At 40.3% G+C, this 26,184-nt stretch overlaps 3 protein-coding genes across 3 annotated transcripts; all 3 read left to right on the top strand.

The window, feature by feature from the left end:
• Positions 1–373: 373 nt before the first annotated feature.
• Positions 374–11,955, top strand: LOC136248375 (uncharacterized). Its single transcript, XM_066040161.1, has 9 exons — positions 374–410; positions 459–464; positions 541–765; positions 2,132–2,428; positions 5,669–5,846; positions 5,901–5,981; positions 11,112–11,180; positions 11,550–11,680; positions 11,735–11,955. The coding sequence occupies exons 1-5, from the start codon at positions 374–376 to the stop codon at positions 5,830–5,832; spliced, it is 729 nt and encodes a 242-aa protein (XP_065896233.1). The 3' UTR covers positions 5,833–5,846; positions 5,901–5,981; positions 11,112–11,180; positions 11,550–11,680; positions 11,735–11,955.
• Positions 11,956–15,026: 3,071 nt separating this feature from the next.
• LOC136240985 (uncharacterized) lies at positions 15,027–20,991 on the top strand. The gene is made up of 2 exons (XM_066032079.1): positions 15,027–15,237; positions 15,294–20,991. The coding sequence occupies exon 2, from the start codon at positions 15,350–15,352 to the stop codon at positions 20,909–20,911; it is 5,562 nt and encodes a 1,853-aa protein (XP_065888151.1). The 5' UTR covers positions 15,027–15,237; positions 15,294–15,349; the 3' UTR covers positions 20,912–20,991.
• Positions 20,992–22,249: 1,258 nt separating this feature from the next.
• On the top strand, positions 22,250–25,968 carry LOC136240994 (uncharacterized). The gene is made up of 9 exons (XM_066032090.1): positions 22,250–22,273; positions 24,131–24,178; positions 24,339–24,593; positions 24,661–25,011; positions 25,063–25,236; positions 25,299–25,394; positions 25,454–25,522; positions 25,660–25,793; positions 25,850–25,968. The coding sequence occupies exons 2-8, from the start codon at positions 24,163–24,165 to the stop codon at positions 25,743–25,745; spliced, it is 1,047 nt and encodes a 348-aa protein (XP_065888162.1). The 5' UTR covers positions 22,250–22,273; positions 24,131–24,162; the 3' UTR covers positions 25,746–25,793; positions 25,850–25,968.
• Positions 25,969–26,184: the final 216 nt, after the last annotated feature.

Genomic DNA, 26,184 nt, shown 5'->3' with positions numbered 1-26,184 from the left:
TCCTGATAATTACCACAGTGTTAGGCAAGTTACGTGGTCAATGCAATATTTAATGTCACTCTTTAACTTACAGTTATTCAATACTCCATATGAGAAGTAACTTATCAAGTTACGTTTGTTATAGCCAATTAGCCAGGTCTCCCTGTATGTAGTGTGACAATATTGGTACTTCCAACTGGGCTACTTTCTTTCTCTTCAGCTCATGCAGTTATAAATGGGTAGACTGGACTCACTCCTAGCTATGATTATAGTCGTTAGCTGTAACACTTTATTGACTAATAGAGTGTTATGCAACGGACTATAACTTCCCTTTCTAGTAACACATTATTCCCAACACTGGTTGCCAGTAGCACACGCATCTACAAACTGACTCATGGAAACAAACCAAACAACTGAGTGGTGTGGCTATGGTATAAATGTGTAATGTATTAGTATGGTATGGTCGTCTGTTCCTATAGTGAAAAGTTAGTTTGTACAGTGTCTTCTTGGAATGTGAATACATTCACACTTATGACAAACAATGTTTTTTGACATTTGCAGGTTTGATATGCTCAGCCAATACCATACACCACAAACCATTTGGGAACAGTATAACATTACCTTGTCATGATTGTACTGATATCTGTAAAGTTAATGGTGTACATGTTGATGGACTTGTTCAAGATGGAAATGTCATCATACCAGCTAATGACTGGAGCAGTTATGGTACTATATGTTGTAGTGGAGACCAGGAAACTTGTTACCAAATATGTCCACCATTGAATGGTAAGTATTGTCCCTCCTCCACACATTATTAGTATCCAGGCATATGAAAACCACTGACATGTGGGTACTATCTAGACTTGATCACTTAATTTAGTAACTTAATTAATGGATTGCTGGTATGTGTACCCAATAGATAGTGCTAAAACATTCATTGTGTATTGAGTGGTATGAGTCATGAAAGTTCTTAAAAGGGAGTGTATAAACAGTGGAATGGACTACTGGAATGGTGGAATGGAATTTTTTAAAGTTCAATATCATTTTTTACATCCAAATAAGTACAACTCCTCCCCTTATGTAAGCAAATAAATAGGATTCCTCTTGAAGTCAGCTCTTTTAGCATACTTTTCCTCACCACAACACTTATAACTCAATACTTTATTACTTGTCTGAAACTAACTGTGTGTGCAACATGGCACTGCCACAATGAACTTTGGCTTAAATTTTGTTTTCTGACATAATTGTGGAAAAGGCTCATTGTAAATGCTTACAAGATAGTCCCGTTTCACTTTACCCAAAGATTTTCACTTAGGCTCCTATAGGTTAGTGGTAAACACCTTGTACAAGCTCTGCCTTCTGTGTTCGTCCTCCAGTGCCTAACTGGTAAAGTTGATAATAAATGAATACTTCATTATACCAGTAAATGTACTTTTACAATGCATTCATGTAATCAGTTAGCTAGCTAACTTTTTATCATTTGGGAACAAGGGTTAAGTCAGGAATTTTCTTAGCGTTCCCAATAAACTGCTATTGTGCATGTTCATAACTTACTTTACAGTACAATATATTGGTAAACTTTGTCTATGGTGAGGTGAATTATGCTAAAAGAGCTGACTTCAAGAGGAATCCTATTTATTTTCTTACATAAGGGGAGTTGTACTTATTTGGATGTAAAAAATGATATTGAACTTTAAAAAAATCCATTCCACCATTCCAGTAGTCCATTCCACTGTTTATACACTCCCTTCTTAAAAACATATGTCCCATGAATACACTTGGCCACAGGTGTTACTTATATCCAACTGGGTGACACACTATGTTGATGCCGTCCTATATATGTCTAGCACTGACTTGAGTGTGCCTCTAAATAATCTCAGTATATTGACCCTATCATTACAGAAGCTTTTGGTGGGACTATAGTTTGCTAAATTTGGCTCAAATACTACAGTGCTTTGCATGCCAATCAGTACTCCAACCTTTCATTACTTACAATGTTTATCAAAGAATGGCAGTGAAGCGTAATAGCTGCCTCTTTCAGTAAGAACACCTCATCATAGTGGTGGCAATTCTGACAGGTCCCAAATATACATCCTCAGTCCTAGTGGTAATATTCCACTATGTACTTCTTCTCTGTATATCTTTACTCTAGAGAGATGCGATAGATTCCTCACAATTTCTTCCAATGAGATGACAGTACTGGAGGGAGATTTTGTGTCTTTTAGGACTGCCATACTGCAGCGTCCTCACAGTGGGATAAGTTTAATGGTGAATGGAAGCGATGCTCTGACCAGTTCTGATTTTGATTGTACCTCACCAAGCAATGTACTGGGTAATAAGGTGGTCTATAACTGTACCCCTAGAAGTACAGGGATGACAAGTGTACAATGTCATACTATATTCTGTGACGTTGATTGTTACTCTCAAAAACTACTAGTAGAGATTAAAAGTGAGAAAATTGTTATTTACTGTATAGAGGGAAGCTTTACATTTTTCCCATCATGTAATTTAATTGTAGCATCTGTGATTATCATTTTCATAGTTAAAGATTTAACATTTCTGCTAGTGTGATGTGTTGTTTTTTCACATAATTGGCAGGGGTGCAGTTGGGGGAGGGGGTGTAGGCACACACACACACACATAACACACACACACACACACACACACACACACACACACACACACACACACACACACACACACACACACACACACACACACACACACACACACACCTGTAGCTGCCCATCTGAAGATGATCACAGTATCCTTGGGTGGGTAAACCCCCCTGGATAAGATGACTAGTGGATTAATGATCCGGGTTACGTGGCCTTGCAAAAATGTAAGTGCCTGGAAAGTCCCTTTCCTACGAAAAGTTCTTCCACAGGAACAGTGAAACATAGGGACTCCCAGGCTTCCATGGTCTAGATGTTGAATGCCACAAAACTTTTTGTTGTCTTAAGAGGTCTCCTGAACGTTTGAAAATACGACCGCATGTACAAGAAAAGGTCTGAGACCAAGAGAATCTGTTGGCAGCACAAACCTCCACAACATCATCAGGTAAATGAATCTGTTCACAAATTGTTGACCATCGCTGTCTATCCTGTGCAACAGTAAACCAATCTCCCTCAATCCCAAATATCCTTACATCCATTACTGCTAGATCTCTCCACCGTCTTTTAGGGCCATGCCTTGGACGAATCTTAGTCAGTTCACCAAAAAGTAACTGTTTAGGTATTCTATCATTGCCCATTCGTGCCAAATGCCCCAGCCATCGACATCGATATTTACCAATAATCTCAGCCATCTTTTCATTCATTCCAAACATATTAGCCAATTCCCTAGATGTTATCCACTCCTTCCATTGCCTAGTCCTAGACACACCCAAACTTATCCGAATACACCGATTATGAAAGCCCTCCAAACGTCTCATGCTAGGACCTTTCACCACCCATGTCTCAGATCCATACAACAATGTAGACAACACCACAGCACAGTATACACCTCTCTTAATCTGCACACCAAGTTCCTTGTTATCAAAGATGGAAGAACGCAAACAACCAAATGCTCTTGCAGCCTTTCCCAGCCTTGCACTCACCTCAGTGACAATTTCACCATCATTGCTGATGTTACTACCTAGATATGTGAAATTGTCCACAGCAGCTATTACCCCATCCTCCAACTGTATAGACCTAGCCTCAGTACAGCCCATTGACATCATCTTGGTCTTCTCTAGACTAACAGTAAGTCTCCATCCTGCTGCTGTTGTTACAAAAGTCATAGCTACTCTCTCCACTGCCTCTCTAGTGACTGCATACAATGCTGCATCATCATCAAACTTTGATTCTGTTACTTTAGTTTCCTCAAGCCTTGCCTTAGCAGTTCTGTCTCCCACCAACTTCCTTCCCATCTTATACTTCACAATAACCCCAGCTTCAGGACAGCAACCCCTCCGACAAGCAACCATCGCTGCAAAGTACAGATTAAACAAAACTGGTGCCATGGTACATCCTTGTCTTAGCCCATTTCTAATGCTAATACAGTCAGTAGTGCCACCACTAACCCTCACCACAGCAGTCTTACAATCATGACATGATCTGATCAGTGATAACATCACTGGGGGAACACCGTACTTCTGTAACACCTGCCACAATGCCTCTCTACATACCGAGTCATGTGCCTTACGAAGGTCAACAAATAATGCAAATAGAGAGTCATCATGTTCTCTGCTCTTCTCAAATAACTACCTAACTGTAAAAATCATGTCAACACAACCCCTTCCCTTACAGAAGCCACACTGAGACTCTGGGAGGACCTTCTCAGCAATCAACTGGAGTCTATCCTGCAAAATGCGTCCAAACAACTTCCCCACCACATCCAATAAGCTGATACCCCTCCAGTTGTCACAATTCCTAAGATCCCCTTTCTTAGGTATGGGAACAATTTCAGCATCCTTCCAGTCCTGAACCACATATCCTACCTTCCACACCTCCTTCATTAACTTCAACAATCTGTGCTGTAGCTCTGGGCCTCCACAAAGTATCAATTCTGGCAAAATACCAGTCCTCCCTCCTGCCTTCCCCCATTTCATTTTCTCCATAGCAGCCACCAGCTCATCAGAAGTAGGGGGTCATCAAGACACTGCATAGTTTCCCAGGAGGGCATTTCATCGATCAATTGTTGATTACATTGGCTGGTTACATTCAATACCTTACTGAAATGTTTATGCCATAAATGCTTCAGCTCCTCAGGCCCTGTAGTTAAATTACCATCTTGCTTCCGAAGTCTAACAGAACGAGCAGGTTGTCTCCCATGAAAAGCTGTCTGTAATTTCTTAATGCAATCCCACCGCAGTTTACCATCCTGATTATGCTCAGCATCACCTATTACCTTACTAATCCATGCCTCCTTAGCCTCATCTACAGCCCTCTTCACTAACCTCTGACATAATCGAAATTCACGCTTAGCAGAAGAACTCTGTACCTGTAAATACCTTTGGCCTTGTCATCCAGCAAAGGTGTAAGTATATCGGTAGCATCAATAAACCAATCTGGTTGTTTCTTTCTAGCATTCCCAACACTTGCATCAGCAGAGGTCATAATTCCATCCTTCAAAGCCTGCCATTGCTCCCACACACACACACACACACACACACACACACACACACACACACACACACACACACACACACACACACACACACACACACACACACACACACACACACACACACACACACACACACACACACACACACACACACACACACACACACACACACACACACACACACACACACACACACACACACACACACACACACACACACCAACAACAACAACAACGCACACACACACACACAACAACACACACACACAACAACAACAACAACGCACACACACACAACAACGCACACACACACACACACAACAACAACAACAACAACAACAACGCTCACACACACAACAACACACACACAACAACACACACACAACACACATGAGGCTTGATTGATATTGTTATGCTTTTTTATTTGCAATAAGTATTAGACTGTTGTATCCTATTGTTGAAATGTATTGTAATAAAACCTCACACTGACTGTACAGCAGGCAATTAAGACATTGTGCATACATAATTTAGCCAGACAACAGTTTTAACTAAAACAATATCTTTGTATTTGTACTAACAGGACCACCTCCTACCATCTACCCAACTACTACAACTACTACAACTACTGTACAGGCTGGGCTGATCAGTAATACTGTCTCTAGTAATATCATATCATCCAAGTACATGAACCTGACAACAACGACTGTCATACTATTACAAGTTCACCTGAGACTGATAATATAAGAATAGTGGCAGTGGTAAGGATGTATGATACACACATATGACTAACATACTGTACCATGTTGTTACAGGTGATACTGTTGTGATTATACTATCCATCGTGATTCCTCTTCTTATAGTACCAGCTGTAGCTGTGATGTTGTTTGTGTTATGTGAGTGTACAGTGTATAATGTGTGTGTGTAAGGCTACTAATTAGTTAACTAGCAAGTATTTCAAAAAATTTGGAATTTATAACTGATAAGCACAGTTGGGATATAACACTTCTTATTGTTTTACTGTGATTTAATATATACGTGCACTACTCCAGCTTGTTTCAGTACTTTATCGATGTGGTATGGTCCCTACTCTAGTTATGAATTCCAAATTTTTTGAAATACTTGTTTGTTAACTTTTTGTAAATAATATTATGATTGGTGACACATACTACATTTGAAATGGTGCTGCGCCCTAGCTATATTGTCTGAAAAGTGAAGTATCCATTACGCTTCATTGTCAGCTATGTTCAACCCGTTACACAGCAGTACGAATCAAGAGCTGTTCGAAAAGCATCTCTGCAACCCACGCATACCAAAAGAGTTGGTGCTGTGTGCCCCAGTTATATAAATTATCGTCTGAATAGTGAAGTATCTATTACCAGGGTTCTGCCCACACTGGTCGGCAGTGGTTCAAAGCGACCAGTACCTCTAAAAACCGACCAGTACCTCTAAAAACCGACCAGTACCCTCTTAAATTTGACCAGTACAATTCTTACATATATCACTGATACATGTGCAATATACCCTAATATAACACACGGTATATCAGTTTATGTTAACTTTAGGCCATCACTCAGGAATTTCTGGGCAGAACCCTGTATTACACTTCGTTGTTGGCTATGTTCAACCTGTTACACAGCAGTACGAATCAAAAACTGTTTTAAAAACCCCTCTGCAATCGAAGTAACCACTATGAATAATATGGACGATTTTTGTTACGAAAGGAAGTCATCACGTGCTACCACCAATAGTGCTAAGCAGTTTTGATATTTCATAGACGGCACAATACTGTGAACTTGATATTGCGGTATGACTAAATTATTGGCATACCTTAGTTTGGTGCTATTTTAGACCTACAATACACACATGCATGTGCACATGTACAAAGACATGCACATACAACTCACAGCTTCCTGGTATTCCAATCTTGTTTTTGGATGGTATAAAATCTTAGATTTCCACTACAAAAATCTTTACTTGTTATTACCATTGGCATAATCACTGTTAAGAAAGTAAAGACTATAAGCAATCACACTAACCCTTATTTTAATGGAGCACTCCATATAGCCTTGTGTAATATATTTAGCTACATCCTTTTATCACACTTTTAGTGTGTTTGATATTTGCTGAAATTCCTATACAAGTATAGAGAATACAGATCTTAATTCAGCAGTTATAGTGAAGTTGTGGATGTATCATGACATACAATGTTCTTATAAGGTGCATGTAAAAGAGTTGTACTGTTTCTAAAACAATTAATTAATAGAGAAGCCATGTGTTCTAATTATTTTAATTATTACTATACAACTATGAAATTTCAGGAAATGGGTACCTTAGTTTAATGTATACGTTTGTTCAATTAAGCAAGAACATATTTAGACTGATTTTTTTACTCAGAATTATTTATGAATTAGTTTAACAAGTACACAAAATAAATTGGAATTTTCAAAAAACTAGAGTAGGGACCATAGCACATCAATAAACTAGAAAGTACTGAAACAAGTTGGAGTAGTGCACAATATTAAATCACAGTAAAACAATAAGAAGTGTTATATCCCTACTGTGTTCAAGATACCATAATGAAAATGCACAGTAGGGATATAACACTTCTTAATTCCCAGTGCGTGGGAGTATCAAAGCGCCGTGCTGGGTTATAACTACCATACAGTTAGACAGAGCGGTACTGCTACTGTACGACATATTAGTTATCACCCAGTGATAACTAACTTATCACCTTGTTGCAGAGCCACTCAGTCTCTTTCGTGACATCATGATAACCGCGAATGGTATTGTTTACCAATGGAACAAAGAGCCAAATAAGGAAATATTGATACAAAACACACCAACACAGCACTTAAATCTGCTACATCTTACAAGAAAACTGTTAATGCTTTACACAGTAGCACTGCAAGTTATCAATACAATAGTTTAACAAATGTCAAGAACAGTCTGTGACAATTTTCACTCCAGCAATCGCTCCCAACAGTCACTATGGTGAAGAACTAACTTCCTCTAGCTTCATTGTTCTATCTCTGACTACGGTAGCCACTTGTTTTGTTGTTTTTTTCTCTTGCACACCACACGACACCACCATACCAACGTGTGACAAAGGCGAATCACACCTGGAACCGCTGCTTCATAACACCGCCCTTCACTACAGTTTGTAGGCAGTATGCAAGGTCTCTCTTGTAGCTACGAAGTAGAATCTCCACACAATTCGGACGAAATCTTGAGTACAGTAACAGGAACTCAAACCAGAACTTAATTTACTATCTGTAAACTTCTGCACACTCCCACACACTGGGATATAAAATAGTTATATCCCGTATACTTGGATGATATCATTGTTATTATACTCGTCCTTGGCTCTGCCTTGGACTCGTGTAATAACAATGATATCACCCTCGTAACGGGATATAACTATAACGTAGACCCCAGTGCGTGGGAGTATCAAAGTGCCGCGCTGGGTTATAACTACCATACAGCTAGACAGAGCGGCGCTGCTACTGTACGATATATTAGTTATCACCCAGTGATAACTAACTTATCACCCTGTTGCGGAGCCACTCAGTCTCTTTCGTGACATCATAATAACCGCGAATGGCATTGTTTACCAATGGAACAAAGAGCCAAATAAGGAAATATTGATACAAAACACACCAATACAGCACTTAAACTACCTAAATCTTACAAGAAAACTGTTAATCCTTTACACAATAACACTACAAGTTACCAATACGATAGTTTAACAAATGTCAAGAATAGTACGTGACAATTTTCGCTCCAGCAATCACTCCCAACGGCTACTATGGTGAAGAACTAACTTCCTCTAGCTTCATCGTTCTATCTTGGACTATGGTAGCCACTTGTTGGTCTTTATTTTTCTCTTGCACACCACGCGACACCACCATACCAATTTCTGACGAAGGCGAATTGTACCTGGAACCGCTGCTTCATAACGCCGCCTTTCGCTACAGTTTGTAGGCAGTATGTAAGGTCTCTCTTGTAGCTACGAAGTAGAATCTCCACACAATTCGGACGAAATCTTGAGCACAGTGACAGGAACTCAAACCGGAACTTAATTTATTATCCGTAAACTTCTGCGCACTCCCGCGCACTGGGATATAAAACAGTTATATCCCGTATACTCGGATGATATCATTGTTATTACACTCGTCCTCGGCTCCGCCTCGGACTCGTGTAATAACAATGATATCACCCTCGTACCGGGATATAACTATAACGTATTGTTTTACTGTGATTTAATATCATGGACTACTCCAGTTTGTTTCAGTACTTTTTATAGATGTGCTGTTGTCCCTACTCTAGTTGAAAATTCCAAATTTTTTTGTGGACTTGTTTGTTAACTTTTTTATCTTTTTTGTAAATAATATTATTATGACTGGTGAACCCATGCATACTGCATTAAAAGAAAAAAATGGCACTATGTGCCCCAGCTATGGCAATAGATGATATACATACTAAATTATTCAAAAGAAAATGATAAATTAGACTTGCGTGGCACTGAGTCTCAATTCTTGCAAATCCTTTACAAAAGGGGTAGCAATGATTTCACAACACTTGATGCCTTTTGTGACTTAACTTAAAACTTGTAAAAAGCCAAAAAAAATGAAATGTGAGATTTCTGAGTTCGATCCCGGAACCTTTTGTAGGGCATCACAGCCATAACCACTGTACCACCACTGCCAGCTGCCGGAACCCTGAACTTATAGACATACTTAAATGCAAGATAATATAAAAATAGTGATCTAGCGTATATTAAAGAAAATGGCTGGAACCCAAACCCTAAGGATTTATAGTAGCTAAAGCTGAACCCTAACCCTAACTTTGGACTACTGATTGTGAGAAATGATTCCTTAGATAGTAGAGGGCACATTAGCACCCTCTACTATCTAAGGAACCAATTGTGGTATAATATATGTGCAGGGGCGTCCACAGGAACTAAGCGTTGTGAAATTAGTGTAAACCGTACAAAGTATGGGCAGCGAATGTGGCTCAGACAATAACTCTACGGGTACAGCTTTTCAACCGTAACGCATTGCTTTCAAGTTGTTGCTGTTGAAGAATCATCCATAGCTGGTCTACTATAGAGGTAATGAAGTGATTTGCACTAGACCACAATACATTCAGTCACCGTTGTGATGTGTTAAAGAATCACGTGTTTATTAGAAATTTACACAGTACGCATCGCATATCATCTAGCTATTATCATCTGAAAAAGTGAAGTATCCATTACATTTCATTGTCAGCTACGATAGACCTGTACGAATCAAGAACAGTTTGAAAAGCATCCCTGCAATCCACGTATAGTGATACCGCATCAAAAGAAAGAAATGAATGTGCCACAGTTATGTCAATTGTCGTCTGAAAAGTGAAGTATCCATTATGCTTAGTTGTCAGCTATGTTCAACCCGTTACACAGCAGTACGAATCAAGAACTGTTCAAAAAGTACCTCTGCAATCAAAGTAGCCACTATGAAAATACGGATGATTTCTGTTACAAATGGAAGCCATCACGTGCTATCTATACCGCCAAATCGACACTTCGCTGTCAGCAAAGATGAATGGGACACAGAGGAGGACACTGGTAAGTCCATGAAGAATACATTGCACATGCCGCGGTATGCCAAAAGGCACCTCTCGGGCCAAAGCGACGTCAAACAATTAAAAAATCAAGTCCGTAGCCTTAGCTGTTATCGAGTTACACTTGTCTGAAGGCATCAGGCAGTCAGTAAAAAATTCTGTCAAGTATTTTTTTTAATTTCCATAGCAACTTGTTGAAAGCATTTCAGGTTGATCCAAAGGCTAGTTTGGGCTTAGTTTTACCTAACCAATACTGCCTCATCATCATCAGGAAGGTTTTTGGGTGATGTTTTTTCATGGGCCACACCCACACCTTTGTGGTCCCTACTATACACTACTATCACACTGTATGATGTACCCATGATGTGTTCAACTTTGGTATTATAGCCATTTATAATGTTGAATACCTTACTTTGTAATAGATTACAAAATCAAGAAACGGTTAGATCAGAAGCATGATGTATCAGCTTACCCACAGACCCCACCATCAGGTCAGTCAATGTACACACACTAGAACATCAACATCATACAAGTTATAATGTATGAACATAAAATAAAGATATTAAATAATTCACTGCATGGGTAATTACACTGCATTAGCAGGCAAATCGGATTTTGCATTGATTTAACCCTCAATGTTGTATAATTATGTTATATTTGTAGCACTTCAAGCGTGCTAAAGCAATAATCATAAAACACTCATTTCAGTACATTTTTATTTTTTACCAAAGAGAATTTTGCAAATGTGCCATAAATATAATAGCACACTTGGGTGGTCACTGACACTAGTCAACTACACGAGTGTGCATAAGAACGTTTATATTTTAAGAGATCATACTTTGTTGTACTATTATCTACAGACGATGACAACATTGCTACTGATGACCCTGTTGAAGCCTGTAATTATTCACTGCCTATTCAGCAAGTTCCCAGTCATCCTCCAGGTCAAGAGGAGCATATTCTAAGCCACCCTCATGGAGATAATTGTTTGGTAAGATGTGATGGTTGTGCTAGCAATGTAAAATGGTGTTGTTGTTTTTTAAAGCCTTCAACAAATGTTGTTTTATTGGAGAAGAATTCATAACTATGGATACATCTCTAGAGGTTGTGACTGGTCAATAGTACATATGTATAAAGTTTTATTATAAATGATTTTTAAAAGACAAAGCTCATCAAATCAACATACAAGAATCAAACTTTCAGTTAAGGTATAATCAATACTGCATAAGTGTGTACAACAACAATATTATCAGAGAATTATAAAGAGCAGCAAGCCAGGGAAACATGCGATACCCTTTAACCATATCTTTTACTTTGAAGCAATTTTTATTTAAACATTAAAAATTAAACTGTTTATTCACTAGTATAGTTTCAGGTATGTCTACCAATAAGGTAGCTAGCTGGTCATGGAGAATGCATGGATAATAAATATATACTGTTAGTGTATATATGAAATAAAATCACTGGTAGTTATAATTCTACTACAATTAATGAATGAAGCACTGTAATAGCTGTAGTAGCCATGCATACTTGTCCTTATCAATGATTTAGAGCAATGATTTGATACAGTTGTTGATATAGCCAAGGGGGGGTATTTTGTACCATGTTTTGTAAATTTGTAGCTTCCAGTGCACTGTATATGTATACAGTATTCAGAAAAAAAAAACAAAAAACGATGAAGTGGAGGGTTAGAGTTAGGGTTACTATATCCTAGCTTTATTTCTGAAGTTATACTTACAAATCATAAAGAGAAAACGTCTTGTTTTATTAAGACAACATACATACATACGTACAGGGAAGGAATCTAGACTCAGGGGTACACAGCTAGCTGAAACACAGGTAGCTGGATCCCTGGCAAGACAAAAAAAAACAAAAAAAAACCCGAACATTACAATATACATACAATAATTATTAACTAAACAACAGTTAGAAGTTCCGTAACATCCCACAGTCCTGATGCACGAGCATTGAAAATTCTGTAGGAGCACGAGATGGCAACTCGAGCAGCTTGTTCAAAAATAGCTCTGACAGGACGTTTCTGAAGATAACAAACTTTACATTTAGCTAGATATAGATGATGGTAAGAAGTGACCTAGTCAGCCAACTTCAATAGTAACTAATGTAACAGATAAGCCAGTATGTTCAAGGTCCGCTTTTATCAGGAGTCTTAAATGTTTGGTTATCGGTCAATACCACTCCATTGTTCTAAAAGAGAGACCAGTGTGTTGCAAAAACTACAGTATAGACTATATGCATACATGGCTATCTACTTGGCTCACTACCATGCAGGACTTATTTATGTACTTTACAGCACGTGCAAGCGCTATGGTCTTTGCTAAGTGCTGTATACTGTATAGAGTTTTCAGTGATCCTACTATATACACCAGAGTCAATGGATCCACATAAATATTAAGTAGTAACCAGCCACTACTACAAAATTAACACATTTTTCATATCGTAAACATATCCTCTATATTGATGTCAAAGCCATTGCTCATCTGCAGTAGCTAACTACCTTGATATGATCCATCCTAATATCTGCAAAATTAATCATGCAAAATTGTCTGGGACCCCATCAATGACTCCTCTTTTATAGAGTTCAGTGCAAGGTTCAATGTAGAACATCAAGATGGTGGAAAGCCAATTAATTAGCAGTGTAACTTCTGCCCACTGTGCAGCAATGTCTCCATGACAAAAGGCTAGTCATTATTTATAAAAACTATAGAATTAATTACTTTTGGTACAAATGGTTAAGACAATGATTGTCTGATATACCAACTCTTAATTTAAACCTATTACAGAAAATCTAAATGAAGCTGTTGTCAATGTCCATCATAGAAAAACATTGGGTGACTGTCGTGACTAATTGAAAACATTGTCTCTTAAGAGGCTGTTCCAATCATTGACCACTCTGAGAAAAGCTACATTTTCTGGTGTTGAGATGACTACACTGTTTATATAGTTTAAATCCATTGTTACTTGTAGGTATGCAGTTACTGATGGCAAGGAAATTCTCAAAGGGGCATCCACTTAAGCCTTGAACCATCTTGCATGTACACCATTATCATGTCCATTCTGTAGCTATCTTCTGCATAACAAGCTTGCTAGATTAAGAGTGCTCAACCTTTCACTACATGGGATATTCTTGAGTTGCAAGACTATTCGTGTTGCTCATCTCTATACCTGCTCTAACAGACGTATATCACCAAGGGTTCCAAATCACTGAGGACAGATTAAACTGATGTACAGTGTTTGAAGTCAATACACTCAAATGATCTCTGTAAAGTTCCATTAAAAGTATTAATTATGAGCAATATTTGAGAAACGTTAAATCAGGTATAATCAGAAAACACCTTAATCTTGTTCCCCATTTGTCTTTAGGAACAACACTATTTCCAGTAGCCATTGTAAGTGTCAGGGGAATGCCCTATAGACATATCAAAACGATAATGGAAAGCTAAAGAACAACTGTTATCCCCCACTCCAATCAGTCAATGTCTCGTTACAAAATTAGATGGTCATCAAAACTTTTAATAGGTCAATATAGTTCACACTACTCAGGATAATCAGAAGGGAGGTAGATCAATTCTTAAGGCATGGCTTACATTTCTTTTTAATGATATAAAAATTAAGACAGATTTATCTATCCATGCACTGTGAGGCAGGCTTAGAACTACAGCCAGACTGAGTAGGAATATACTGCCAACCAATAACATGTACATATTTGGCATGGAAAGTAGGCCATGTTTCTTCAACAGACATATATACCTTCAAACACACAATCTGAGTCTATATTGAATCACATGCATGGCTAACCTCTCTGCTATCAGTACATATCCACACTATAATTGCATATAATTTTTATCACCCTCTGTTTCTAAGTAGCTAAAAAACACAGAAAAACTTTTTCCTAAAGGACTACTACTATCAGACTGGAATTGGAATGTGTTCAACCATCAATACTACAGCTATACATCCCCCAGAAAATTAAAATTCACCACCCTTCTCTAACAACGCCTAAATCATTGTGTGTATGTCAGCTGTGCTGACTTGCACAGTATTTCAATATTAATTTTATAATCGTTAATTTTGGATTTTATTCCTAGTGCTGGCAGTGTAGGACAGCCAACAAAGTGGGATGCAACTGCACAAACCCAAAATTAGACATAATACATGGACAATCGATTAGTAATCTACAGAGAAAGCTTCTCAGGTAGAACTATGCAGCCAAGGACCTTAACTTGAAAATAGGTTTTCTTCATTTACGTTCAGGCTTTCTAATGTCCAAATATTATGCATTAGCTACAGATGCACAAAATTCTCTAGCTATTGTAGATGTTGTCCCGGATATATGAATACTAACTGGTAACTTTATTGTAGTTGTATTACTTTGATTGTGGGTTGTATGATGATCACGTGTGCTTATTAATGTTAAGAGTAGTGTGAACACGTGTTGCTGTCTATTCGAACGGTCGGGTTACAGCGTTTCCTCTCGCAACGAGACACCTTTAAGATTGATGCCGTAACCAGGATATTCATTCACAACAGGTACGCTACCGCTATACTAACATTGATGCCGTAACCAGGATATTCATTCACAACAGGTACGCTACCGCTATACTAACATTGGTGCTGTGACTGAAAGTGACCGATAAACCCGATGGACGAAGCTCAGCGTCTCCGTGTGAAGCGGCGTGGCCTTCGAGGAAGCATTACGAAGTTGATGGGGAAAGTTGAAGGCGTGTTTACCACTGAACTGGAAACCGTGAATACAGAATCTGTGCCGGAATCACGAAGAATACTAACGTCCACAACAGCAGAACAGCTGAAATCAAAACTCGCTCAGATAGCAGAACTTGATGAAGCCATTGCTAAAACCATTCAAGGAGAGGAAGACCTTGAAACGGAAATCTGTGACGCTGACACCTACCAGAGTAATGCGGAGCAACAGATAGCACTTTTGGTGGAATTTGTTAAGAAGGCCAGTCAGTTACCAAGAACACAACCCCCCACCCCCCCACCCTCAGAGGATGACCAACCACGTCTGATGTCTTCAGAGACAGTAGCAATACCAGATAATGAAGTGACCGCAGCTACACTATCCGAGACTGAAGTTGTCAAAAAGCCAGTTCACTCCAAAGCAGCTTCACCCACACAAGTGAGTGGTCACACAGTAGACACTAATGAACACAACAGAGGCATGCAACAGACCTACACAAGGCTTCCCAAATTGCCACTTCAAACCTTTGATGGCCAACCCCTACAGTGGCAATCATTTTGGGATTCATTTACTGCGGGAGTAGATTCAAACCCATGCCTCACTCCGGGCCAGAAGCTGAACTATTTGCGATCACAATTACAAGGAGATGCTGCACGTGTCATTGGTGGGTTCCCACTGTGTGACAAGAACTATAAACACTGTGTTACCTTGTTGAAGGAGAGGTATGGCCAAGAATATAAATTAGTGGACGCCCACATGGAAGCCATACTACATGTGTCAACACCATCAAATAGTTTGTCCAGTCTTCAAAGTTTTTATGACACATTGCAGAATCACATTAGAGCTCTTACAGCACTAGGCACCCCACCAGAAGACTATGGGCCTATGTTAACTAAAGTTGTACAGGGTAAACTACCATCTGACATCAAGATGCGTATGGCCCGTGACCACTATGACTCAAAGTGGACTCATGACACACTGCTAGATGGCATCTTGAAGGAAATCAGAATTTTTGAAGCTGGCCAACACGCAGGAAAGTTCAACGCTTCTAGAACAAGTCCCTTAACAACTACAGGCTCATTTCACACGGCCACGCAGAGGACCTCTCATTCTAAGAAGGCAGACACTGCTTGTGCGTTTTGCAAGGGTTCACACCGAACCAGTTTGTGCACCTCTGTTACTAGTGCCAAAGATCGACTTGCCATAGTACGAAGTGCTGGATTGTGTTTTAATTGCTTGGCTCGCCACAAGGTGTCCCAGTGCACATCGAAATTTAGTTGCAAACACTGCCACAAGAAACACCATACAAGCCTCTGCCAAGCCATAACCACTACTAAGGAACCAACACAGTCAGTCCAGCCTCCTACAGACAAGCCAGCCACTGATGGGACTACCAGTCAGACAGAAACCAGTTCACCTCCCAATCAGACAACCAATATTACAACACCTACTGGTCAGTACACTACTGTGACATCCCCACCTTTGTCTGCATTACATACCAGTATTTGCCTTCTGAAGACAGCCATTGCAGACATCTCAGCTGGCATTACAACTGTCGAAGGACATATCCTTTTCGATGAAGGAGCCCAACGATCTTTCATTACTGAAGAACTTGCTGATACTCTCCAACTTCAGCCAACCAGACATGAAGTTATCGCAGTATCCACCTTTGGTGCACAAGTCTCCACACCGAAGAAGTTTGCTGTTGCAACAATTCGTATCCATACGATGAATGGTGGCCAGATTCCTGTCTCCGTCCTTGTCGTGCCGAAGCTAGCAGCTCCAGTTCGCAACTCCATTCGTGCTCACCTGAATCACCTTCCCTACCTTAGTGGACTCACATTAGCTCATCCAGTTACTAGCGATGAGAATTTTCGCATTTCGGTTCTCATCGGAGCTGATCATTACTGGGAGTTCATTGAAGATCAAGTAGTACGCGGTGATGGTCCAACTGCAGTCAAGTCACGACTGGGATATCTACTCTCGGGGCCACTCCCAGTATCTCAGTCAGTTGAGACCACCAGTCTCCATATTTCAGCACTCTCCTGCATCACTCATTCAGAAGAAGTTCCACTTAACACCTTGTGGCAAATAGAGTCTATGGGCACAACACCAGTGGCACAAGATCCAGATGCTAATTTCATGCAGGAATACATGGCAACGAAGATCACCTCACAACCAGATGGAGCCTATAGCCTTAAGTTTCCGTGGAAGAATGCCCATCCTCCACTCCCTACTAACTATGCTGTATGTGCTCGCAGAACCAGGTCTATGGCCCAACGTTTATCGAAGACACCACACCTTTTACAGCTGTACAATGCTATCATCACAGACCAGGAAACAAGAGGATTCATTGAAAGAGTCAATCATCATTGTGAGCAAGGCTCAGTTCATTACATCCCACACCACCCCGTCAGAAAGGAGTCCTCCACCACCCCCATACGCATTGTGTACGATTGCAGCTGTAAACAATCATCTGATTCTCCGAGCCTAAACGATTGTCTTCATCCTGGGCCACCGTTTCTCAACGACCTTGGGGGAATCCTCCTTCGCTTTAGGCAACACAGTGTGGCATTCTCTTCTGATATTGAAAAGGCTTTTTTGCAAGTACACCTGGACATTGAGGATAGAGACTTCACCAGGTTCCTTTGGCTCTCTGACCCAACTGATACTAACAGTTCATTTGCGACCTTCAGATTCAAAGTTGTGTTATTTGGGGCCACCTGCTCCCCGTTCATGCTCAGTGCCACTCTTACCTACCACCTGATGCAGAGTAATACCAGTGTATCTAAAGACCTCCTTCGAAATTTGTATGTTGACAATGTGGTCTCTGGCTGCCAAACAGAGACCGAATCCCTGGATTACTTCATGTCATCAAGGTCCATATTAGGCAGTGCCACCTTTAATCTACGCTCATGGGCCTCCAACTGTGCTCAGCTCAGAATTGCAGCCGAAGATCACAAAGTTGCTGAAAAGGACAACCCTGTCAAAGTGCTTGGCCTGTGGTGGGATACACAATCTGATCTCATCTACCCATCACCCAAACCTGATGTCAGTTCCTTTATTGCCGCTAGCACTAAGCGAGAGATTCTGAAATGGGCCTCTACCATTTTTGATCCGTTGGGATTCATTACTCCTGTCACTATCTCAACGAAGATATTCTTACGTAACCTGTGGCAACAAGAAATAGGCTGGGATACAAAGCTGACTGATGAGCTTTACACAACGTGGTCGAAGATTTCATTTGATGTCACTCAAGCTACTACAATATCATTTCCTCGACAGTGTACCCCCCTGCCACCAACATCGGACATAACAACACTACACATTTTTGCAGATGCTAGCCCTCAGGCATACGGAGCAGTTGTATACATGCTACAGGGCACACACTCTACCATTGTAATGTCAAAGTCTAGAGCAGCTCCCCTAAGACCACACTCCCTTCCTAGACTGGAATTAATGGCAGCAGTTGTCGCTTCACGACTATGCTCCCTTGTTGTCAAATCACTTCATACCACCTTTAGAGTTTGTCTCTGGTCAGATAGTCAGATAGTTTTGTCATGGATCTACAGTGATAAGAAGCTGAAACCATTTGTTAGCAACCGCGTAGCTGAGATACGATCCGTATCTACAACATGGAGATACTGTCCATCTGCAGATAATCCTGCCGATCTGTTGACCAGAGGCATAACAGCCGATCAACTCTGCAATTCAAACAAGTGGATTCATGGTCCATCATGGCTGCTTTCGCCAACTCAGTGGCCTACCTGGGAACGTTTTGAAGTTCTCCACATACAGGAGGCAGCAGCTGAATTAGAAGAAGAGACTGACACTGTCCCTACTGACAATTCAACAGTTGGCATCCACCTTATCATTGATTTCAACAAGTTTAGCAGACTGACCAAGCTTATCACAGTAACTGCTTATGTCCGTCGATTTATTACCAACTGTCGAAGACATGACAACACAAGGGCTCTGACAGTACCAGAATTGACACAGGCTAAACTACACTGGATACGCCAAGTGCAGTGCTTGACCTTTCATGAGGAGATTGTAACCTTGAAGCTGAAGAGTCGTCGCTCACCCCTAATACGCCAGTTGAGATTGTTCCTTGACGATGACAATTTAGTGCGCTGTGGCGGGCGTATACACAATGCACCCCTTTCAGAGCTAGCAAGATTTCCATATCTCCTCCCTTCACGTCATTATTTCACTGAACTTGTCATAAGGAATGCCCACATACTGAACCTTCACGGTGGAGTCAGTGCAACTCTCACAATGTTACGACAGACATATTGGATACCATCAGCTCGTCAGCGTATCAAGACAATAATAAGGAAATGTGTTATTTGCAGGAAAACATCAGGGAAACCCTATGCTATGCCAGAGCCACCTCCACTAGTGAAGTCAAGAGTTAGTGAAACACATCCATTTCAAGTAACGGGCGTTGATTTCACTGGAGCACTGTTTGTACGGACTCCTAATGGTGAACACAAAGTTTACATATGTCTCTTTACATGTGCTGTGTCTCGCGCCATTCACCTGGAAATTGTTTCAGACCTAACCGTGGAAAGCTTCCTCTACGCCTTTCGTCGGTTTGCAGGGAGACGATCCGTACCCAGGCTTTTACTTTCAGACAATGGCTCTACCTTTTTGGCCGCCGCGGAGGAACTGAAGACTCTATTCCAATCAGTGGAATTGTCAGAGGCCCTTGCACAGAGGGGGACTGAGTGGAGATTTATCCCGAAACGTGCTCCATGGTTTGGAGGTTTTTGGGAGCGTTTAATAGGCTTAACAAAGACATCACTGAAGAAGACTTTGGGCAGGACATATGCCACACTAGAAAGCCTCCAAACCATTGTGGTGGAAATCGAAGCACATCTCAATGACCGCCCTTTGACATACGTGTCATCTGATATTGGTGACCCTGAACCAATTACCCCGTCTCATCTACTCCACGGTAGAAGAATTGCCACACTGCCACACTCTGCAGCTGAGGATGAAGTCCAGGACCCTAACTTTGGAGACACGTCAGAAGTTAAGCGTAGAGCTACGAAGCAAGCTCACATCATCAAACACTTCCAGAGTCGCTGGAAGAATGAGTATCTTACAGCTTTGAGGGAAGCATACAGAGCGCGTGGTAGTAACACTCAACAAGTAAAGATAGGAGATGTTGTGTTAATTCACGATGATTCGCCAAGAATTAACTGGAGGATGGCAGTGATCGAGTCTGTGAACAAGGGAAAGGATGGAGTAATTCGCTATGTGAACCTCCGTACCACAACCGGGAGAACTAATCGTCCGATCACCCGTTTATACCCTCTCGAAGTGACTGCAGAACAGACAAGTACAAATGTACAGAGTGACCTTAACTCAGAGCGACCTCTAACTGATGTTCCCACTCGTCGACCAGTGCGAGAAGCTGCAAGGAAGGGACAGCAACTAATGAAGCAGTGGACAACGTCCTTACGTGCCCCCCCGGAGGATGTCCCGGATATATGAATACTAACTGGTAACTTTATTGTAGTTGTATTACTTTGATTGTGGGTTGTATGATGATCACGTGTGCTTATTAATGTTAAGAGTAGTGTGAACACGTGTTGCTGTCTATTCGAACGGTCGGGTTACAGCGTTTCCTCTCGCAACGAGACACCTTTAAGATTGATGCCGTAACCAGGATATTCATTCACAACAGGTACGCTACCGCTATACTAACAGATGTGTACTTACCACCCAGTACTGAGTTACAGTACATCTATATGGTGGAATAACTTACCTGTCACCATTGTTTCAGGTGCATCTCGCACATTTTCTTTTTCTTCAGTCATCATTTCATGACCATCTTCCTTAGTGATTTCCAGCTATGTACTATAGCGCTTGTAAATATAATGTTTTTGTGCTGTTGTTGTTGTTGTTGTGGTTGCTTTGTAATAGCTATATATTTATAGTTTCTTTTCCGCTTTTGGAAAATTGCTAGAAATCAGGTGAATCAGTCAAATCAAAAACTTGAGTTTTCACAGAAGGTGTGGGTATAGTAGTGTTTCAGTGCATGCATGGCTTTTCGCCCTCAGGTACGCCCGAGGGTACGTCCCTGGACTGTAATCTGGTACATCGCAGTGACATGATAACCAGCAGATATAGGGTCTGTGATGTACCAGACTATATACCTGGAGTCTGTACATACTCGTAATATAATTATAAGGGTCAGAAGCTCTGATGCTTGAAAATCACGTCATTGATCAATTTTATTCACGTGACTACCTACGTATGACATAGTCTCGTGCCCAGCCGGGCTCGCGCTAATGCGCAAACACCAGTATATTCCTACTCAGTCTGGCTGTAGTTCTAAGCCTGCCTCACAGTGCATGGATAGATAAATCTGTCTTAATTTTTATATCATTAAAAAGAAATGTAAGCCATGCCTTAAGTTTTGATCTACCTCCCTTCTGATTATCCTGAGTAGTGCGAATTATATTGACCTATTAAAAGTTTTGATGACCATCTAATTTTGTAACGAGACATTGACTGATTGGAGTGGGGGATAGCAGTTGTTCTTTAGCTTTCCATTATCGTTTTGATATGTCTATAGGGCATTCCCCTGACACTTTCAATGGCTACTGGAAATAGTGTTGTTCCTAAAGACAAATGGGGAACAAGATTAAGGTGTTTTCTGATTATACCTGATTTGTTTGCGCATTAGCGCGAGCCCGGCTGGGCACGAGACTACGTATGACACGTGAGTGACCGTTCCGGAAATTGATCGAGCGTATAAAAGGCTGTGAGGTCATGTGAACCGCCGCTACCGACCAATATTGAATTGAGATGTAGAAGAATTAAGTTTGCAGATTACTAGCAAGGATATACGTAGGTTGGTATAGCTAGGTACAATATAATAGTTACAATATATCGATCTTCTTAGCTATAATGTATAATCTCGACGATATGTCAGTCATGATGTGGGTATGGACGTGGACCTGGTACGTTAGCTTTGCGCCGCTTATGGTGTATGGTGACGATATTCATGAAATATCACATATCATTGTGCGGCTGGGGGTGGTGGCAAGTCCATCTATCCCGGGAATAAAACAGAAGCAACATGATGGCTAACCCAACAAATAAATGACTCGATCGCCATAAATTAACTTTTTCCCCCACTGTAGCTTTGGAACCTCCCCCCATCCTTCCCCCTATATTAGCTATACCCTCTTCACTACCAGAGAAGTATGCCATGAAACATCTATGGTTTTTTCATGAAATGTTAAATCTCCCCTATGAAATGCACCATGAAAGTCACTGAATTCATGGTATACAATGGGTTGTTTCATGGGCCATGAAATGCGTTTCCAGATCAGATTATCATGGTACTTTCATGGCGTTGCAGAGATTTCATGGGTGCAGTACCCATGAAATGTTAAAATTCATGGGATAAACCATATAGGTATTTTCATGGTTATTTCATGTACTGTATCTGGTAGTGTTACCTGGATTATTTTTGTAATGGCTTGGTTAAGTCTGTTAACCGGCTGCGTTATCCACGCTATCATGGGAATAATGGGATGCAAGAGTAGCAATATATATCAACCATATAGATAGTAACAATATTCACTCTTTGATCAACTGAACGTTCCTTGTGTTGGCCGGGTAGCTACACAGTAAAAACAAACTGGTGAAGTTCACTACTAATGTCTGCCACAGTATATAGTCACTATTTTTTGTGTAGTGACATTCACAATGTTGTAGTGACCATCACTATACTTACAAATATAGTGAGTGAAATTCACTATAGTAGTTCTACACTGCATGGAAGGACCACATTAACGAAATTAGCTCCAAAGCCAACTCAGTCAAAGCTTTCCTAAAACAATATATACCAGTGCTCCACAACAATTAAGTCTAACTGTTATAAATGTTTTATTAGACCAATTCTTGAATATGCTGCACCAGTTCGGTGTCCATTTCAACAAACTCAGATATATCAAATAGAGAGGATACAGCGCAATATGGCATGATTTGTGATGAATGACTACTCCCAATACAGTAGTGTTACAACTCCTGATGTCTGGCTAGGGCTTCCTGTATCTTCAGCATTTCTTGTGTGCCTTTTTGCATCTTCTCCAACTTTTCCAAGGTGACATATTTCAGCGGTAAAATCTTGGGCTTGCACAGAGCTAGTTGCGGCTTGTGCTCCGAATACAGTAATCCAAACTAACTGGTGAAAACAGTTAGTTTGGATTACAAGGATGTTAAACCATTTACGAGTATGTTAAACGATTTATCCTGGCCCACACTAGCAAACAGGAGACCTTACCTAAAACTATTATTGTTTTACAAAATTGAGAAGACTCTTGTCGAAACCACCATAAGTTTGACACCATTGGATTCAGTCACACGAGGTCACTCCTGCCGCTATACCATCCCTTCCATCAAAGCTGAAACCTTTGCACACTCCTACCTACCCTCAACTACCAAGATGTGGAATGATCTCCCCGAGTGACTGGTAATGGTCAACAATTTAGATGAATTTAAAGATGAATTTAAAGATAAACTATTGTAGCACACTATTTGTTATAGCACTCATTTGTATGATTATCTGTGTTGTATACTCTGCATGAGGTTTACACAGTAGTAGTAATAATAATAATAATAACTAGCTATAACCATATTTTGGCAACACTGCATAGATGTAATTTGTCAGCCGTTAAATTCATATTTCTCTAACAGGAGGCTATACCATCAAGCAGACATCTTGTACTATGATGATTATCACAAGTTGGTATTGCATTTTGTACTGATTGTTTGTGATATAGTCAATTCACACTTGTGTGCTGTTCCTTTGGAGGGCTATAGTTTGGTTTTATAATTAAGGAATGCAACCTTTACACTGTGACATCAGTTTAGTAGCCATAGGTAAATATTTGTGTTGTTATAGCAACCATAATCCTTTCTGTTGTAATGATGATTGAAGGATCCAGAATGTCCAAGTCATTTGATCGTGTACTCCCTATCAATACCGAATGCTCAGATACTTCACAAAGTCATTGGTTCATCAATGATGAGCTGGTTCCTCCTCAATGGGTACAAAGCAGTGGCAATCTATTACTACCTGCTAATGATTGGAGAGCATATGGGATAGTGATAAACGAATGTGATTCAGTCAACAACTCATATGAGATTGTCAGCCTTGGTATGTATGTGCATTCTAACTACAACATAGTACAGTTTATGTGAAATGATCTCTGTTTTTACCTTAGGGGAACAATGCATTGGATGTCTCCTGCAGTATTTCACTCCTAACAAAAGTGTTATATGTGTGGGTGATGTTCTTACTGTCACCATAAGCACAAATCAATCTCGGTCTCATGGAGGGGCTTTTACACTTAATGTCAACTCCAGTGTGTGCTACAGTGGTGGTGGTGGTGGGGGTATTGTATCATGTAGAGAAGAGGAAGGCAGTGTAGACCATCACACTGCCTTCTCTTACTATGTCACTGCTCTGAATGTTGGTACAGCTATTATAGAAGCTCATACAACCTACTTTGAAGCTGAGTGGTACTCGCAAAGTGTGACAGTGACAATCACGCAGTGTAATACTCCTCCCAAAAGTGAGTATGCTATCTAATAATTTATTTGGTGTATGCATGTGAACTTCACAGATAATACTACAATTGCTACTTCCCCTAATAATACCACTGATGCCACAAATACTACTTCCCCTCCTAATGCAAGTACTGAGCAAAAACCCACTTCTGAAAGTGGTTCAGGAGATGGTGATGACAATGAACCACCCGCGTTGTCACCAACTGGAGACACCCCACCAAGTTCAGTTCGTAAGTTATGAGTATGTCTGTCAATATCCATATCTTCATTAACCTTATTCTCAACACAATAGCTGTAGGAGATGATGAGAATGACAACAAAGAGATTATTATACCAGTGATGAGTGTCTCAGTATTCGTAATATTGGTTGTGGTGGTTTTATTCATAGGTAGGTGATTTTTGCACTTGTACAGTCTCTAATTATGCACTGTTTCCATTCTCACACAGTATACAAATGCTGCAAGAAAGTCAAGAACAAGGACAATTCTATTACGCTAACCCGCATACCTGCTAATTGTAAGTTTCCGTCTTATGTACTTTTAAATGACTAGCAATTTTGTGTTAACATATTGTGATCATGGGAAGGGATTAACAATCAAATAATAAAATACCTTGACTGTGTGTCACTTAGTTGTCTGTACATACGTATATAGATGGAGAGCAAGTAGCCGAAGAAATTTCACTATACGTATACCCCTTCAAGAAGATAGTTCTGCCGTTGCTGAAGGAAGAGAGATAATAGAGTCACTACCAGGGAATGAAGTGATGGGTATGGTAGAAGAAAGAGGTAAGGATTAACAATGACTAACTGTCTTTAATTCATTGCCTATCTACTGTATTTAGCATCAAGTAAAGCCTCCCAAGAATCGCAGTGTTGATCAGTTACTTTGCTTTTGTTGTAGTACACTTGATATGTGTGTAAGATGTTGTGGCTACTATACAGATATGTAATAGTCATTGTACCATGCAAATAAGGTTGGGGTTGGGCTAATACGTGTATATTATAGCAATGTCTGGTGGAGGAAAGTTTGATGAATCACTCAGCAAATGTACAGCTTTTGTCTGAAATCCTGTCCATCAGTATTATCCATGCTGACTTGCTGAAAATGGTTTCAATCTGGTGGTTGATTTGGCCGAAGTTTCCTCTGACCAATTTTTCTTGCTATAAGGTCCAAGTT

This window comes from Dysidea avara, chromosome 1, assembly GCF_963678975.1.
Source record: "Dysidea avara chromosome 1, odDysAvar1.4, whole genome shotgun sequence".
In the NCBI taxonomy this organism is placed as follows: Eukaryota; Metazoa; Porifera; class Demospongiae; order Dictyoceratida; family Dysideidae; genus Dysidea; species Dysidea avara.
The sequence above is the reverse complement of the archived record's forward strand: the minus strand, read 5'-3'. Positions and strand labels throughout refer to the sequence as shown.